Genomic DNA, 19,700 nt, shown 5'->3' with positions numbered 1-19,700 from the left:
GCACAGTGGTTAGCACTGCTGCCTCACAGCTCCAGGGACCTGGGTTCAATTCTGGCCTTGGATAACTGTGTGGAGTTTGCGTATTCTCCCCATGTCTGTGTGGGTTTCCTCTGGGTGCTCTGGTTTCCTCCCACAGTCCAAAGATGATTGCCCCTTAGTGTCCCAAGATGTGTAGGTTAGGTTGGATTAGCCATGGTAAATATGTGGGATTACAGGGATAGGGCTGGGGAGAAGGCTTGGGTAAAATACTCTGTCAGCGAGTTGGCGCAGACTTGATGGGCCGAATGGCCTCTTTTGCACTGTAGGGATTCTATGAAAACAAATTAATTAGTTGTGAAACAGTTTGGAATATTCTGGGTATGGTGAGACACAACATAAATGTGAGTTCTTCCTTTATAACTCGCTCTGTTCCAAAGCATTGTACCATAAAACTTTATTAGATCAGCTAAACGAGGTTGTTCCAATATGAAGCTGTGTTTTTACTACTTCTGTTTCAGGTAGTAAAGCGGGCTGTCGCTAGCCAACCACAGTCACTGGATGCCACAGAGCGAGCAGAGAAATTTCGGCAAAAATACAGGCACAAACTTCAAACATTGAGGCATCAACCGTTGTGAGTATTGCGGTGCTCTATGTGAATCCAAAGTATTTGTAGATTAATATAAAAAGTTCACAGTTCAGTGGTGTTGCCAGTTTTGAAAACATTACCACTTCCAAGTGTCTGGGACTAAATCCTTATTTTGCTGCAATACATATAAACATTTGACTTTTCAACAAGTCAGATGTTGGGATATATCGAATGGTCAATTTGAGCTGGAACATGCTACCACAGGAATGGTTGAGGAAATTAGCATAGATGCTTTCAGGGGAATCTAGAAAAGCAATTGAGGGAGAAAGGAGAAGGAGGATATCCTCATGGGTGAATGGCAGCACGGTGGCACAGTGGTTAGCACTGCTGCCTCACAGCACCAGGGACCTGGGTTCGAGTCCCAGCTTGGGTCACTGTCTGTGTGGGGCCTGCACGTTCTTCCCGTGTCTGCGTGGGTTTCCTCCGGATGAAACATAGAAACATCGAAGATAGGAGGCGGCCATTTGGCCCTTCGAGCCTGCTCTGCCATTCGTTACGATCATGGCTGATCGTCCAACTCAATAGCCTAATCCTGCTTTCGCCCCATAACTTTTGATCCCATTCACCCCAAGTGCTATATTCAGCCGCCTCTTGAATACATTCAATGTTTTGGCATCAACTATGGATTCCACAGCCTCACCACTCTGGGTGAAGAAATGTCTCCTCACTTCCATCCTAAATGGTCTACCCTGAATCCTCAGACTGTGACCCCTGGTTCTGGACTCCCTGACCGGATGCTGCGGTTTCCTCCCACAGTCCGAAAGAGGTGCTGGTTAGGTGCATTGGCCGTGCTAAATTCTCCCTCTGTGTACCCGAGCAGGCGCCAGAGTGTGGCGACTAGGGGATTTTCACAGTGACTTCATTGCAGTGTTAATGTTAGCCTACTTGTGACACAAATAAATAAACTTTAAACTTTGAAAGAAGATAGGAGAAGGCTCATGTCAAGCATAAATGCCAGTATAGACCAGTTGGACCAAATGGCCTGTTTCTGTTCTGTAAATTCTATGTAAATCGATAAAATGGCAATGGCCCGGGAATGGTCAAGGGGCTAGTGATCTGGCAGTGGGGGGCTCGGAGAGCTGGCAGTGGGGGGCTCGGAGAGCTGGCACTGCAGGGATCAGGGGGCTGGCCAGCAATTAGAAAGCCAGCTGACAGGGGCCACAGGACATGCACCTATCTCGGCGCTGACAGATTGGCGCATATGCCTTGGCCCGCTCAGCTATGCTGCCTGCCAGCCTCTCCAGCGGGAATAGGCCCTGCCCACTGATTTTTAATGATATTCACACTTGTGACCTCTGCAGTGCACAGAGTGTGGGAGATTCTTTGAATTTTCACTGAAAAAACCAGCGTGAATTACTCCAGTTTTCACACGAATTCGACACTTAGAATTTTTTTGGGAGAATTCCCGCCCAGGTGTTCCCCCTTATCCAGAATAGTAGGACCTGAGGAGACAGTCTACACTAGAAAGATGTTAAATTCAGAAGTAATCTGCAGAAATGTTATTTCACCAAGTTAGTGGTAAGTTGATGGAACAGAATCCATTGGAAAATGGTGGAGCTAGATAGCTTTGATTCATTCAAGTATAAATCCGATAGATTCCTTTCACAAAATAATATTTTGCTATTGGTGTGTAAATGATTTATTACGTGAAGCATGCTTGGGCAAAATAAGTAACTTTGGTTCTATTGTTTCAAAATTTACCATCACTGGGAGATTCCTTGCCTCATGTCTGAATCTGTTATAGAATAATTATAGATTTGATTTGATTGATTATTGTCACATGTATTGGGATAAAGTGAAAAGTATTGTTTCTTACGCGCTATACAGACAAAAACATACAATTCATAGGGTACATAGGGGAGAAGGAAAGGAGAGGGTGCGTAATATAGTGTTACAGTTGCAGATAGGATGTAGAGAAAGATCAGCTTAATGTATGATAGGTCTTTCCAAAAGCCTGATGGCAGCAGGGAAGAAGCTGTTCTTGAGTCTGTTGGTGCGTATTCTTGGACTTTTGTATCTTTTTCCCGACTGAAGAAGGTGGAAGAGAGTATGTCCAGAGTGTGTGGGGTCCTTGATTATGCTGGATGCTTTTCTGAGGTAGCGGGAAATGTAGATGGAGTCAGTGGATGGGAGGCTGGTTTGCGTGATGTACTGGGTTATGTTCATAACCCTTTGTAGTTTCTTGCGGTCTTGGTCAGAGCAGGAGACATATCAAGCTGTGATACATCCGGAAAGAGTGCTTTCTATGGTGCATCTGTAAAAATTGGTGAGAGTCGTAGAGGACATGCCAAATTGCTGTGATCAATTACTATGATTGCTCAACAATTTTCATTATTCTTGTATTAGACGACTGCCAGGATGGTAGAAGGTGAACTCAAGGGACCTTGGTCTTTTTGTTGGCTAGCAGTTCCTATATTCCGATCATTAAGTAGTCACAGCAAGGCTTGTGACCAATCAGAATTGCTATTTTACAAAGTATTGCTGTCAAATAGATGGATAATTGTTTGGACAAAAACCCTTGACTTGGTAAATCTTTCTTTTCTATAGTGTTAAATTATATATGTCAGACCAAAAATTCACAATTTGAAGTATTGTGCATTCATTTTCTCCCCTCCTCCTCCTCCTCTTGAAGATGCAGACTCTTGCCAGACCCTGCACTGGAGGTAGTGGGAGTCTTCCAATGCTCCACGAGAGTAGCTGCTACTCATGGAGGAGCCTGGACAATGAATGTCAGTGGACAATTCAATACGGAAGGCATCAATGCAATGCCTGATCCTGCTATTGCCACACCTTCTACATTTCCACCTTTCTCTGGGCTTAGTTACAAAGCACAGCAGCCTTGGGATGCATTACGATTGTGTATTTTTTTTAAACGTAGATTTCTGTGCACTTGGCTGTCCTGGTATATCCTGAAAATGCTTTTTCACTTCCCTTTTCTCTCAGTGCGTACGGATCCCTAACAGTCAGAAGCTTATTGGACACGCGGGAGCACTGTCTGAATGAATTCAACTTTCCAGATCCTTACTCAAAAGTAGGCACTCCTGCTTTCCTTTACTTTTCCTCAGAAAGAAATATCAGTAATTTGCCTTGCGGAAGAAAGCTTTGGCCGAATGTCTTTGATCCTTTTGTTGCATTGGTTATGGCAAACTGGGGCCTGTGATGATGATGCTACACTTGAGGATTAAAAAAGCTCCTGTAATATTTCAAGTGTGTACTGGTGCCAAACCTGCTACCAGAGGGCAATGCTGAGAGAAAATATCCTCTGCAAAGTTATTAGAAACATTTGCAGTCAACTGCCTCATTAAAGTTAGTAAGAGTTTTAACAACACCAGGTTAAAGTCCAACAGGCTTATTTGGTAGCAAATGCCATTAGCTTTCGGAGCGCTGCTCCTTCGTCAGATGGATGCCAAGGAGCAGCGCTCCGAAAGCTAATGGTGTTGGCTACCAAATAAACCTGTTGGACTTTAACCTGGTGTTGTTAAAACTCTTACTGTGTTCACCCCAGTCCAACGCCGGCATCTCCGCATCATTAAAGTTAGCCTTTTTTTTTAACAACACCGTGAATTGTCTTTTAAATCAATGGGCAAACACCACTTTATATTTATAGATATAGGAAAGTGTGTGTGGGTTTTTTTTGGTGAATGATAACAATGGTACATCAATAACCGGCACAACGGCTTCCTCTCTCTCTCCACCACCTCCTGCCACCCCATCCTTCCAACAAACTTTTGTTTTTTTTAAAATCATGTGTACAAAACTTCACTGCTCCCTTCCCCCTGGGGGTATGACGAGCCTCCACTCCACAATCCCACTGACAAGCTTCTCGAAACCGTTCGAAATTACTTCTTAATTCCTGGACACGGTAAGGATAAAGTTCAACACAGAATTGGCAACGCAAGACACAGCAACGAGAAGATTATTAAATTACACAGGACAAATTGGAAATCGAAAATCAAATGCAGTGGAAATGGACATTTGCAAATACTATTAGAAGAACTTGGTTCTAAACAAAATGCTACTGAAGGTTGGGGGGGCGGCGGGGGGTGGGTAGTGGTGGCTGAGGTCATAGAGTCATAGAGGTTTACAGCATGCAAACAGGCCCTTTGGCCCAACTTGTCCATGCCACCCTTTTTTAAAAAACCCCTAAGCTAGTCCCAATTGCCCGCATTTGGCCCATATCCGTCTATACCCATCGTACCCATGTAGCTGTCTAAATGCTTTTTAAAAGACAAAATTGTACCCGCCTCTACTACTACCTCTGGCAGCTTGTTCCAGACACTCACCACTCTGTGAAAAAATTGCCCCTCTGGACACTTTTGTATCTCTCCCCTCTCACTTTAAACCTATGCCCTCCAGTTTTAGATTTCCCTATCTTTGGGAAAAGATATTGACTATCTAGCTGATCTGTGCCCCTCATTATTTTATAGACCTCTATAAGACCACCCCTCAGCCTCCTACGCTCCAGAGAAAAAAGTCCCAGTCTATCCAGCCTCTCCTTATAACCCAATCCATCAAGTCCCAGTAGCATCCTAGTAAATCTTTTCTGCATTCTTTCTAGTTTAATAATATCCTTTCTATAATAGGGTGACCAGAATAGCACACAGTATTCCAAGTGTGGCCGTACCAATGTCTTGTACAACTTCAACAAGACGTTCCAACTCCTGTATTCAATGTTCTGACCGATGAAACCAAGCATGCCGAATGCCTTCTTCACCACTCTGTCCACCTGTGACTCCACTTTCAAGGAGCTATGAACATGTACCCCTAGATCTCTTTGTTCTGTAACTCTCCCCAACGCCCTACCATTAACTGAGTAAGTCCTGCCCTGGTTCAATCTACCAAAATGCATCACCTCGCATTTGTCTAAATTAAACTCCATCTGCCATTCGTCAGCCCCCTGGCCCAATTGATCAAGATCCCGTTGCAATTGGAGATAACTTTCTTCATTGTCCACTATGCCACCAGTCTTGGTGTCATCTGCAAGCTAACTAACCATGCCTCCTATATTCTCATCCAAATCAAAGGTGAGACCAAAATTCAAAAGAATAGTTGATTCTTTTAATCTACTTGCTTAACTTATGGCCTAAACAGAATACGTGAGATCTGATTAAATAGGTTATTTTTCCTTGCTGCCCCCTTTACAATATTTAATTTTAAAATGGGTTTGTTTAAACAAATTTAACATTTGGACTGAAAGTTGAACATTCATTCAACCAGTGTCGGTGGGAGCGATTTTTCAGCCCCCATTTGCCATCAGAGAGAATGATGGTGCAGAATGAAAATCAGGAGAGAGTCGGGAAATGCGTTTTACTCCGGAGAGATCGTGTTCCGTGATTTTCCCCGCCCCTCGTCACCGGCAAGGGGTGAGATGTATTTGAATAAATTTTAATTTAATTATCAGACCCCCCTCCATATTCCCCCACCCCCCCTTGCTGTATTTTCAAACCTTGCCGGTGTGCCGTCATGTCAGCGAGGCTCACAACGGGGTTACCCAAACGTGAACCTGTTGTGGGGATCCCTCTGGGGGGTGCAAAAGTGAGCATAGCCCCTGGGGGAGAGGGACATGCCTGGGCACTGCCCTTCCCGGGTACCAACCTGGCAGTGCCAACCTGTGCATGGGAACCTCATGTGGGGGGGGGGGGGGAGTTGTATCATGTAGGTGTGTGGGGGGGGGCAGAGCGAGAGCGTGCACTGAAAGGGAGGAAATGCCGGTGATGATTGTGTGTGGGGGGGAAGGGGGAGTTTGAGAGGCAGATGCTGGCAATGACTTTGTGGGGATTGAGCCCCTGATATATCTCTGATGGGGGTTGGGGGAAGATAATTTTTTGCTCTGATTGGGGCGCCCTTTAAAAACGGCACCCCGATCTCTGTGGAGCCGACTTCGCCAGCGTCTTTAGGCCCCGCTGCTCAAAATGACCGCGTAAAACACCTCCCTTCTACTTTCTTTTGACAAAGAGTCGTAAGATCTGGAGAGAAAACCTGCCTGTTTCTCTGGAGAGAAACACGCCGGTTTTCAGTCAGATCCTGACACTTTGCCATTTTGGTAAGATTCTGCCCAATATCTCTAGAGTCTAAGCAGTTGCAGAATGCTGGAGTTAAACAATTATTTTAATTATTACCCTGCTTCCTCCTTTGGCAGTGTGCACTTTTGCCTTGCTGTTTTCTTCGAAAATGTCTGTTGAAAATTACTTAAAGGGGACAGTTTTCAAATCAAAGGCACTGTTTCTATATAGGCTTGACAGAATCCTGGATATTCAGAATCTATTATTGTCACCGTATCAGCCAGTGAGTAGTGGGTGGGATGGGACTTGCAGCAAAACTTGCAGCTAAAACAATCTGTTTTGCAGAAAACAAAAGTCTATTTACTCAGCAATCTAAACAGCATGACAACAAATGATTGACAGAGTCTATTTAAAAAGTGCCGATAAAGGTTACAGCAAACCCAATTTGTGATGTAAACTACAGCAGCATCACCCAATCAAATCATGGTGATTTCTGCAGCAAAATTCAGTGAGTGGAGAATAGTTATACTGAAAATGATATGTGTAAAATTAATCCCCGCAGTGGTTAACGAGAATTGTGCAATCATTTCCATTCTGACTGGGAATTGTGGTGTCGCAAAGTGAAACCCTAGCATGACTAACCCCTTTATTCAATAATGGAAAAGTAATCTCTGATCTCCTTTGTCACAATATGATCCTTAAAGAGGTATATCTCTTTCCAATGCGTAGCAGTTGGCTGGGTTCAGTTGATGCAGAGGTGGGGCAGTGTGGGGTTAGCCCTGACCAATATCCTTTTCAATTGCTTTTGTGTTAGTTCGAGCGTCAAAGGATTTGGCAGGTTGATTGCATCCCAGGGAAGGGAGGAGTCGACAAATTATGGGTTAAAATTTACTCTGGGGCCTTGACCATATCATCTGGCGCTTCAATGCAGTCTGAAGGGAGTGACATCTTTAAATGAGCTAACTTGGTGCCTCATCTACCTTCTTGGGTGAATGTAAAAGCTCCGAGGCCACAACTCAAGTAAGAGCCAGGAGAATTTAGGAGGCATGGTTAGTAAGTTTGCAGATGATACTAAGATTGGTTGCATAGTGGACAATGAAGAAGGTTACCTAGGATTGCAACGGGATCTTGATCAGTTGGGCCAGTGGGCTGATGAATGGCAGATGGAGTTTAATTTAGATAAATGCGAAGTGATGCATTTTGGTAGATCGAACCAGGACAGGACTTGCTCAGTTAATGGTTGGGTGTTGGACAGAGTTATAGAACAAAGAGATCTAGGGGTACAGGTTCATAGCTCCTTGAAAATGGAGTCACAGGTGGACAGATGAAGAAGGCATTCGGCATGCTTGGTTTCATTGGTCAGAACATTGAATACAGGGGTTGGGGCGTCTTGTTGAAGTTGTACAAGACATTGGTAAGGCTACACTTGGAATACTGTGTACAGTTCTGGTCCCCCTATTATAGAAAGGATATTATTAAACTAGAAAGAGTGCAGAAAAGATTTACTGATTGCTACCAGGACTTGATGGTTTGAATTATAAGGAGAGACTGGATAGACTGGGAATTTTTTCCTTGGAGCGTAGGAAGTTCAGGGGTGATCTTTCAGAGGTCTATAAAATAGTGAGGGGCATAGATAAGGTGAATAGTCAACATCTTTTCCCAAAGGTAGAGGAGTCTAAAATTAGTGGACATAGTTTTAAGGTGAGAGGGGAGAGAGACAAAAGGGTCCAGAGGGCAATTTTTTCACAGAGGGCGGTGAGTGTTTGGAACAAGTTGCCAGAAGGAGTAGTAGAGTTGGGTACAACTTTGTCTTTTAAAAAGCATTTAGGCAGTTACATGGGTGAGATGGGTATAGAGGGATATGGGCCAAATGCGGGCAATTGGGACTAGCTTAGTGGTTTAAAAAAAAAGAGGCGGCATGGACAAGTTGGACCGAAGGGTCTGTTTCCATGTAAACCTCTGTGACTCTATGACTATTCTCCTGGTGTTCTAGCCAGTATTTCTTCCTTAACCAACATTACTGAAACAGATTATCTTGACATTTATCGCATTGCTCATTAAAATAAGTTATTTGGCCATTATCATGTTGCAGCTTTTGGGACCACACAGTGCACACGTTGACAGTTATATTTCCCTACATTGCAAAAGTGGCTACGCTTCAAAAGCAACTAATTAGCTGTGAAGTGCTCTGGGCTGTCCTGGGGTCATGAAACGCATGATAAAATCACCTGGACTCGAGCCTGCAGCAGTATTCAGAACTCATCGATGTTGAGACAGATGCCTCCCTGTGGGTAAACTAAACCTTTCCTACAACTTCTGTATTGCGAGAATTGGTCTGTGTTCAATATTACTGCGAAATTAACTGAGTATCGTGACCTTTTATTGTTGAAACTCAACAATTGTACCTCGAGTGTGAAATATACCGGTAATTTATTTTTCTAATATGTTTGTTTGGTAGATTACAACCCAATCACAGTCCTAAACCAATTCTTGTTATCCGAGAGTTTGGAGAATGCAAAAAGTCTTGTATCAATTCCTGTAATTGGGGTATTTAGTTTGAGTCAAGGAAAATCTATATTACCTGATATTGCGCCTGGTAAACAGATGTGTATGCAGTTAGACTTTAGTGTGTTTGAAGTGGGAACTCATTTACAAGAGTGTTTCTTGGCACAGAGCACAAGAGAAACATCTGATGCAGTCCTGAAATTGCAGCATTGATTTATGCCCCTCCCTTGATGCTGACTGTTGCTTGTGATTACCATATTGGCCTGTTTGCGATCCGTGTATCATTTCTCCGTGTTGGTTGATCCTGTGCATTTTTTTTTCTCTCTGCTGGTATTTCTCTCGTAATATTTGACAACAACCTCCTGCCCTTGCTGTTTTACAGGTGAAACAGAGGGAAAATGACATAGCATTGAAGCATTTTCAGAAAGTTGTGCAGGCCTTGGAGTCACTGAGCATGGAGGAGCGGCAGTTTGCATTAGTGAAAGGTCTCTTAGCGGGGAACGTCTTTGACTGGGGAGCCAAAGCTGTTTCAGAGTAAGTTGGAATGAGAGCTGATGGGAGCTGTTACGCTCTGTAATATTTTAACTGGGTTGGTGACATTTTGAAGAGCCAGAGGATGTTTTGTTTCTTGATGTGTCGATTAGTACCCAGGTTTTGGGTGAATCCTGGTTCATGTCCATCTCCATACCGGTTTGTTGAGGTTGCACCTATAATATAGCATCCATAGGTCTGCTCCGATTGGGTACCCTGACCTCTGAGGCAGCAAGCAGTCTCTTGTTGGGATTGTGAAAAAAAAAAGGCTGCATGATGGCACAGTGGTTAGCCCAGCTGCCTCAGCGCCAGGGACCCGGGTTCAATTCTGACCTTGGGTGACTGACTGTGTGGAGTCTGTACATTCTCCCTGTGTCTGTGTGAGTTTGCTCCAGCTTCCTCCCACACTCCAACGCTATGCAGGTTAGGTGGATTCGCCATGGCAAATTGTCCCGATTTTACCAACAATTTGTGTCCGTTTTCGGGCGCGAAATCGTGGTAAAGTCGGGTGTGAGGCCTTTATTGCGATCTGCACCCGCATCCGCGCAGATTGCCACTTTACAGAAACCCGGGAATGGCGGTGATCCGCTTCGTGCCCAAAAAGGGCGAAATGGCGATTTAAATGCATTTGCATGCATTTAAATTGAATTAATGAACTGCCCGCCCAACTTTATCAGCATTTCCCCCTTTTCCACCGCATTTGCCGATCCGGAACCGCGCCGTTACGGACCTGCTAAATAAAAGTCTGAGTCGGGTGCTCCAGTCCCTGAAGGGCACGTTCAGTGCTTCCAACGGCTCTCTGACTCAGATCAGTGGCGGGGGGGAGGAGGGAGGCAGGTCAGAACATTCTCTGGTTGGAGGGGGGAGGAAGGGAGTGAGTTCAGATCGCAGATGTTCCTCTGGAGGGGAGGGGGAGTGAGGCCAGACCATTCTCTGGGGGGGGGGGGGGGGGGGTGGCCAGACCATTCTCTGGGGGTGGAGGGGGGGGGGAAGTGAGGCCAGATCGTCGTCTGGGGGGGGGAGGCGGGTAAGATGTATCTCGGGGGGGCGGGGGGGCAGATGGATCTCTGGCGGGGGGGCAGTGGTGGCAATCGTGGGGGGGGGGGCAGATGGACTTCTGGCGGGGAGGGGCAGATGGATCTCTGGTGGGGGGGCAGGGGTGGCAATCAGTCTGGGTAGTGGAGGGGGGGTGGGTAAGGGGGACAGTGATGCGTGCGTGCCCGCCCCCCCCACCACCGGATTGGAGATGGCGGAGAGCGTATGGAGGTGCCTGAAAGCGGATTTCTAAGTTGGATCTGTACTACGCCCAGGTTCGGCACTTAGAATGAAAATGGTAAAATCGGGCCCTTGGTGTCCAAAGATGTGTAGGTTCGGTGGAGATTACCACCTGCTGCACTGTAGGGACTCTGTGATTTGATGATTTTAGTTTTCTATGGACAAAGTGCATATTTTGTTTCTTTTACTCCTAATTTTCTTATCCATCTTGTACCTTTGCTGTTGTTCAGCATTTGCCTGCTGTGCATTCTTTTTGTCTCGAGTTTTAGACCACAGATGTTTTGCAGCCCATTTGACTGTGGTACACAGGAGAGGTTGCAACTGAACCTCCAGTCTGCTGTTATTTAACATCTGCACCTGTGAATTTCCCAGCAGGGGTGACTTAGTAGTAATCAGCAGTAGGAACATTAGCCTATGGGATGTAATTCTTATTGTAGTTCTGGAAGCCATTAGTAAATAGAGCTTAGACCAAGGATAGAACTTGGTTCAATATCACAATAGGTGCTGCTTTTACAAACAAATGGAGTACTGATTATTGAAAGGCATAACCATACCATATTAGAAGAATGTAATAGAATCATTGAATCCCTGCAGTGCAGAAGGAGGCCATTTGGCCCATTGAGCCTGCACCATCCACTATCCCACCCAGGTCCTATTTTTGTAACCCCACACATTTACCCCGTCAATCCCCTGATACTAAGGGGCAATTTACCATGGCCAATCAACCTAACCTGCACGTCTTTGGAGTGTGGGAGGAAACTGGAGCATCTGGAGGAAACCTACGCAGACACGGGGAGAATGTGCAAGCTCTACACAGACAGTCACCTGAGGCCGGAATTGAACCTGGGTCCCTAGTGCTGAGGCAGCAGTGCTAACCACCGTGCTGCCCAATTGGGAAACCATTTGAAAACCTTTTTTCTAATTTTGTATGTGCAGTATCCTGTCCCTGAATCTGTTAAATCATGTTTTTTGTCACATTTAGTGTTCTGGAAACAAATTCGGCGTTCGGCTTCGAAGAAGCAAAGAAGCAATTACAAGGTAAGGAGCCATGAGACATTATTTGATTTTTGTAAGAAATTAAAGTTAATTCAACTCTGCAAATGAGATTGATATCCTGTGTGCTTTGGTGTTGCACTTTAGAGACTAAGGGAATTGGAGTAATTGAAATGTAAAAGAATTATTGAAATCACCCCTTGATTATAATTCTTCTCGCTAACCCACCAAATGTGCCTGAAATGACTGTAAAGTTATGAGGTATAGTTCCATGGGCGATGTTTGCTTATCTCTATACTCAAATGGTTCTTTAACATCTTTGAAAGGAGGGGAGTAGTAAATGCAGCAAGGGTTATATCCCGGGCTAATTCAATTCAGTACTAAAGGACTAAACCAGCCCAGTGACCCCTTTCCCCCAGACTGCCTTCAGCAAAACACAGATGGTATGAATCTGTAGCAAGGAAAGCCAGGTTAATGTTTCAGGTGAAGCTCTTGAAGCATCTCCCATTTGAAATGTTAACCTGTCTTCTCGCTTTGCCATCTATTTATGGCAATCGCGATTTTTCTTTACACCTCTGAGACTGATGTCAGAGGGGATGCGCATTGCCGCAATACTTAATGTGATGCCGAAGCACCCCTTTAATAAAGATTGAAATACTTGGGAGCCTGTTCCTAAAGGCGTTTGAGGGAAGTGACTAACAGAAATATGTGCTCTTGTATTTCTCAGCACGTCCGTGGCTGGTGGATGCATATAATGATTGGTTAGAACGACTTAAGGTAGGAATTTGTAGAAAGAATTCAATTAATTGTATTCCTATTGTCAGGATACTGGACTTGGGTGTGTAGTGCTCCTGAGTATTGGAAATATGGATTAAAGTGTTAAATAGTTCATATTGGTTATGATGCCTGGGAGTGAGTTACAAGGTTGTAGAGTAAGAGGGATTTATATAGATATGCAGAATCATAAGAGATCATTGCAGTCAATCAGGCCAGGCCCTAATTTGAAAAATACTATACATTTTTCTCACATTCATGCCACTAAGTATCTATCCAGTTCTTTCCTGAATTGGATGCTGAGGAACCTCCTGGACCTACATGGACAATCTGTTCATTTATTCATTCACCTTCTATTTTAGCCTATTTAGCCTGACTATCGTGTAAAAGGCTTACGCCCATATTCCTACCAAATCATTAACACTTAGCACTATTGGTGCATGCTTTGTGATTGCACCTCTGTTTATTTCAGCTGAACTGTTGCACTTAATTGTGCTCTGCGGTGTACAGAAGTGAACAATGTTACGTGACTTTTAGATGTTATGACTCTGCAATTTGTTTAAAAGATTAGCCGTCGCAGAATTGAAATTAGCAAGAACCTTCTTCAAAAGATCTTCTTCAAAATACATGACAGGAACATTCATGGAAGAAGCTCAAACGGGCTCTTCCACTTGCTAAACCTCCCATGTAAGGGGAGTTTGGGCAGGAATTCCCATTCTGCTCCTTTGGTATTCTGGTGGTTTGGTATCATGGCTGCCCAAAAGCTTATGCTTTCAAAAAAAACTTGGGTTCTATTCTGGGTTGCCCTCTTACATGTTCATCATGAGATCAAAGAGCTTCCAGAGCCAACATATATGCCAATCTGCAATCTAAGGTTTGATGCATAAATCATACTCACAGAGTTTACAACACAAATAGGATATTCAGCCCAACTGGTCTGTGGCAGCCTTCATGCCTTACATGAACCTCTCCCCACCTCTTTTCATCGAATCATTTCAGCATAACCGTCTATTCCTTTCTCACTTGCATATTTATAGAACTTCCCTTTAATGCATCAAATTAGGAAAATGATTTTAAAAAGACCCTTTGGCTCATTGAGCTTGTTCTTCTGGTACTTCAGTTTACTCAGTCTAGCATGTGATTGTTCAACTACAGCGTGAACACTGCTATTTCTTTCGATTACACTGCTTTAGTAGTTGGGTTGTTCCACACAATAATTGCATTTGAGTAGGGGAATAATCTTCTGAGAACTATTTTCAGAGTGGCATTCTCTTGTTCTGTCAGCTGGAATAAAGTAATATTTTGGATTTGTCTTGTCTGTGCTATTTAATAATTTGTGTACCACAATGCAATCTTCCGCCTCAGCCACCTCAAGTATAGAACTCAAGCCGCTCTGTCTTTTCCATGTAACTCATCCCTTCTCAACTTGGAATCATTCTCGCTCTGCATCCTCCAATGAGCTCACTGGTCATTTTTGAAGTATGCCAAACAGAATTACCCAGTTTCTTGACACCTGAGTCATCTTGTATGTATAAAGCTGCACCTTCCCTCCTCTGATTATCTCTCTCTTTCCTGAACAATCTATATTTTTGTTCTTTTTAAAAAATATTTTTTTAATTCATTCATGGGACATGTGCACCACTGGCTGGCTGGCCAGCATTTATTGTCCATCCCTAGTTGACCCGAGGGCAGCTGAGAATCAACCACATTGCTGTGGCTCTGGAATTACATGTAGGCCAGACTGGGTAAGGATAACAGATTTCCTTCCTTAAGGACATTAGCAAACCGGATGGATTTTTCTGACAATTGGCAATGGTTTCAGTCCTTTCCAATCCTTTTCCTGTATTCCTAAGTCTTTCTTTCTCTTCAGGTGCTCAAGCAAGTCTCTTTTAAATGTCATGAGTGAATCTACATCCACTACACTGGGAAAATTCCAGAACCTAAACAACTTGCGGGGGGAAAAAAGTTTTTGCTCATGTTGCTATTAGTTCCTTTGCTGTTCAGCTTCTATCCCTGTCCTTTGGTTCTTGACTCTTCTGCCAAGGGGAGCTGTTTTGAGCCACTTATGATTTTGAACACCACCAATCAAAACTCCTTGCAAAATTCTCTGAGAAGAACAGACCCATCTTCTCCAATCTATCTGTGTAACTGAGTCCCTCATCCCAAGAGCCATTCTCCTAAATCTTTTCTACACCCTCTCTAATGCCTTCAAATTGTGGTGCCCAGAACTGGGGACTCTACTACAGTTGAAGCTAAACGTGTGTTCTGTGTTTTATAAATGTACACCATAATAGCTTTGCTTTTGTACTCTGTTCATCTGTTTATAAACCCTAGGATCATGTATGTCTTATTGACCACTTTGTCTATCTGCCCTGCCCCCTTCAATGATTAGTGCACATATAGCAAAGGGTCTCTTCGTTCTTGCACCCATTTTAGAATTGCACCTTTATTTCATATTGGACGGGCTTATTCAGCTGTGCTCGCCCCAAAACCACAAAATCATGGCCCCCCCACCCCCCCCCGCAGCCCGTTACGATTCCCGTGGCGGACAGGATGGGCAAATTCCCCCCATTGCCTCTGACTTCTTCCTACCATGTCACTTCGCACTTGTCAACGTTAAATTTCATCTGCCAAATGTCTGCCTGTCTAATCCCCTTAAAAGTTTATCACTATCCTCCTCACATTTGACAATACTTCCAAGCTTTGTGTGATCTGCAGATTTTGAAATTGTGCCCTGTACACTCAAGTCTAGATCATATATCCAGAAAAGCAGTGGTACCAATCCTGGGGCATCCCACTGTATACCTTGGAAACCTGAAGTTAGTTATAGGACGTTCACGGTATTTGAAGAGTTAATACATCATAAATTCCGAGTTCAAAACGCAAGGCAGTTGGAACTGTCTTGTTGGAACTCTACAACTTGACTACAGCCATAAATCATTTCCTGATGTTAGTTATTCAGTGTCAACTCCATTCCGTTTCTGTCAGTTTAATATGCCAGCAGCAGCTATCAGTGATGCCATTAACTTCTGTGGTTAGTGCTACTGTTTTACTGAAATATAATCTGTAATGGGTCAGCAGGAAATTCTTACAGATATCTACGTATCTTTATGATACGTGATTAAAGATTAAAAAACAGAGACAGGAAATATTCAGTGATCAAATACCAAATCTTACTGGCTTTCTCTTGCAGGGTCCTCCTCACAAATGTGCCTTATTTTTCGTAGATAATAGTGGAATAGACATAATACTTGGAGTTTTCCCATTTGTCAGGGAGCTGCTGTCCAAAGGCACTGAGGTAAAGTACAGCAAATTGTTCCATCTGATTGAGAAATAGTGTGATTGTTCCGTGGTTTTAACAAATTCTCACTCCATGATTCCTTTCCTTGGGCTGCCCCTGATGGCTTCAATGGTAAATTTTCTGCCTAACTAGTTTCTGCCTAGTTAGTGTTCAATATCTCAACTCTACTGAACTAGTTGATCATGGTCAGGGTGGCAGTAATCGGCACAGCTGTCGTGTTCCATGGCACTGGGATGATGAGGTGGCAGATTGGTTTCCCATCATTAACTGATGGCAACTGCTTGGCAGTGTGCCCGATGAGGACAGGATGAGGCTCGATTCTCCGATTGTCAGAATTGAGTAGAATCATAGAAGGAGGCCATTCGGCCCATCGAGTCTGCACCGAACACAATCCCACCCAGGCCCTATCCCCATAACCCTACACATTTACTCTAGCGAGTCCCCCTGACACTAAGGGGCAATTTAGCATGGCCAATCCACCTAATCTGCACATCTTTGGACTGTGGGAGGAGACCGGAGCATCCGGAGGAAACCCACGCAGACACTGGGAGAATGTGCAAACTCCACACAGGCAGTGACCCAAGCCGGGAATCGAACCTGGGTCCCTGGCGCTGTGAGGCAGCAGTGCTAACCACTGTGCTACCATACCGAGCCTGACAATCAGGCTGTAAACCTGTTTATATCAAAGGGTCATGTAGGCAAGACTCTAGAGAGCAGCCTACTTTCGGCAGCATCTTTGGGAAGGGTGAGGGTGGTGGGCTGGGAAACAGGAGAATCGGGAAGCGGGTAGCTTATTTTCTATTGGCCAAATTGGTCCTCATTCAGCCTTTCACTGGACCTAAGGTGGGTGATTGGAAGTGGCCAGATTCCAGCCCTTTTATCTGTACTCAATGTTGCTAACTTTGTCGTTGGCTTAACACAATGTCACCCTACTCCCACCGTCCCAGCACTTGCCTCTAGATGGGTGAGAATTGGTTATAACCTGGATAAACATGCCATGGGGGGCGAAATTCCTCTTGTCAATAAAATTATTGAAAGTAGGAGTTTCCCCTGCCACAAGTGCTTCATTCCTGTTAGACTACGGGTTCTGTATTCAGAGTGGATTCTCATTATTTATATTCCATCTTTTCATGTAAACAAATTGTAAAGTGGAACATTCGCTCGAATTGTCCAATTCTAAGCAGATGAGGTCCCTTTGTGAGATGCACCTGTAACCTAACAAGAACTGTAACAGTACTCGTTATTGCTCAGATTACCCTCCTGCCAAAATTGAAGGGCCAAGCTTGATTTCATTTTGTCACGGGAAGCAAGAAGTCCGATGTTTATTTATTCCTCCTCATTTCCTAATTTGCATAAATTCTTGTTTCTTCTTCTTGAAAAAAAGCCCAGGGAACTTTCGATCCCGTTTGTCAAAAATAAACAAATTTTACACGTGATGTATTTGGACAGGGGTATATCTGAGCAGTTACTTTTTTGTACTGATGTAGTGTGAACAGTCATTTGAATGTGTGCTGTTTGTATGCTGCATTGGCTTAAGGACATTGGACCATGCCAACTTCTAACTCGCAGAAATCTGCTTGGTGTGCATGTTGACAATTTTTCGGAGTTGCTTTACCCGGTGCTATGATCAGTCAGGCGGATGTATAGTGCAGGAGGATGTATAGTGCAGGAGGATGTATAGTGCAGGAGGATGTATAGTGCAGGCGGATGTATAGTGCAGGCGGATGTATAGTGCCGGCGGATGTATAGTGCAGGCGGATGTATAGTGCAGGAGGATGTATAGTGCAGGAGGATGTATAGTGCAGGCGGATGTATAGTGCAGGAGGATGTATAGTGCAGGAGGATGTATAGTGCAGGCGGATGTATAGTGCAAGCGGATGTATAGTGCAGGAGGATGTATAGTGCAGGAGGATGTATAGTGCAGGAGGATGTATAGTGCAGGCGGATGTATAGTGCAGGAGGATGTATAGTGCAGGAGGATGTATAGTGCAGGAGGATGTATAGTGCAGGAGGATGTATAGTGCAGGAGGATGTATAGTGCAGGCGGATGTATAGTGCAGGAGGATGTATAGTGCAGGCGGATGTATAGTGCAGGAGGATGTATAGTGCAGGCGGATGTATAGTGCAGGAGGATGTATAGTGCCGGAGGATGTATAGTGCAGGAGGATGTATAGTGCAGGAGGATGTATAGTGCAGGCGGATGTATAGTGCAGGAGGATGTATAGTGCAGGAGGATGTATAGTGCAGGCGGATGTATAGTGCCGGAGGATGTATAGTGCAGGAGGATGTATAGTGCAGGAGGATGTATAGTGCCGGCGGATGTATAGTGCAGGAGGATGTATAGTGCAGGCGGATGTATAGTGCAGGCGGATGTATAGTGCAGGCGGATGTATAGTGCAGGAGGATGTATAGTGCCGGCGGATGTATAGTGCAGGAGGATGTATAGTGCAGGAGGATGTATAGTGCAGGAGGATGTATAGTGCAGGCGGATGTATAGTGCAGGAGGAAGTATAGTGCAGGAGGATGTATAGTGCAGGCGGATGTATAGTGCAGGCGGATGTATAGTGCAGGAGGATGTATAGTACAGGAGGATGTATAGTGCAGGAGGATGTATAGTGCAGGCGGATGTATAGTGCAGGAGGATGTATAGTGCAGGAGGATGTATAGTGCAGGCGGATGTATAGTGCAGGCGGATGTATAGTGCAGGAGGATGTATAGTGCCGGCGGATGTATAGTGCAGGAGGATGTATAGTACAGGAGGATGTATAGTGCAGGAGGATGTATAGTGCAAGCGGATGTATAGTGCCGGCGGATGTATAGTGCAGGAGGATGTATAGTGCAGGAGGATGTATAGTGCAGGCGGATGTATGGTGCAGGCGGATGTATAGTGCAGGAGGATGTATAGTGCCGGCGGATGTATAGTGCAGGAGGATGTATAGTGCAGGCGGATGTATAGTGCAGGAGGATGTATAGTGCAGGCGGATGTATAGTGCAGGAGGATGTATAGTGCAGGCGGATGTATAGTGCAGGAGGATGTATAGTGCCGGAGGATGTATAGTGCAGGAGGATGTATAGTGCAGGAGGATGTATAGTGCAGGCGGATGTATAGTGCAGGAGGATGTATAGTGCAGGAGGATGTATAGTGCAGGCGGATGTATAGTGCCGGAGGATGTATAGTGCAGGAGGATGTATAGTGCAGGAGGATGTATAGTGCCGGCGGATGTATAGTGCAGGAGGATGTATAGTGCAGGCGGATGTATAGTGCAGGCGGATGTATAGTGCAGGCGGATGTATAGTGCAGGAGGATGTATAGTGCCGGCGGATGTATAGTGCAGGAGGATGTATAGTGCAGGAGGATGTATAGTGCAGGAGGATATATAGTGCAGGCGGATGTATAGTGCAGGAGGAAGTATAGTGCAGGAGGATGTATAGTGCAGGCGGATGTATAGTGCAGGCGGATGTATAGTGCAGGAGGATGTATAGTACAGGAGGATGTATAGTGCAGGAGGATGTATAGTGCAGGCGGATGTATAGTGCAGGAGGATGTATAGTGCAGGAGGATGTATAGTGCAGGCGGATGTATAGTGCAGGCGGATGTATAGTGCAGGAGGATGTATAGTGCCGGCGGATGTATAGTGCAGGAGGATGTATAGTACAGGAGGATGTATAGTGCAGGAGGATGTATAGTGCAAGC

The 19,700-nt window shown here is 44.7% G+C and overlaps 1 protein-coding gene across 4 annotated transcripts in view; it reads left to right on the top strand.

Moving 5' to 3' along the window:
* pank4 (pantothenate kinase 4 (inactive)) overlaps nt 1-19,700 on the top strand; it is a 67,415-nt gene that overhangs the window by 36,804 nt on the left and 10,911 nt on the right. For 2 of the 4 annotated variants that reach the window (XM_078238790.1, XM_078238791.1), the window contains 6 exons: nt 498-610; nt 3,569-3,656; nt 9,515-9,666; nt 11,921-11,976; nt 12,659-12,708; nt 15,899-16,003. In XM_078238790.1, coding sequence (XP_078094916.1) covers nt 498-610; nt 3,569-3,656; nt 9,515-9,666; nt 11,921-11,976; nt 12,659-12,708; nt 15,899-16,003 — 564 coding nt within the window. The remainder of the gene's footprint in view (nt 1-497; nt 611-3,568; nt 3,657-9,514; nt 9,667-11,920; nt 11,977-12,658; nt 12,709-15,898; nt 16,004-19,700) is intronic. The other 2 variants (XR_013500533.1, XM_078238792.1) reach the window with 2 other exon arrangements.

Source organism: Mustelus asterias, chromosome 22 (genome assembly GCF_964213995.1).
Source record: "Mustelus asterias chromosome 22, sMusAst1.hap1.1, whole genome shotgun sequence".
Lineage (NCBI taxonomy): Eukaryota > Metazoa > Chordata > Chondrichthyes > Carcharhiniformes > Triakidae > Mustelus > Mustelus asterias.
Note: the sequence above shows the minus strand (reverse complement) of the source record. Positions and strands in the feature narration are given on the sequence as shown.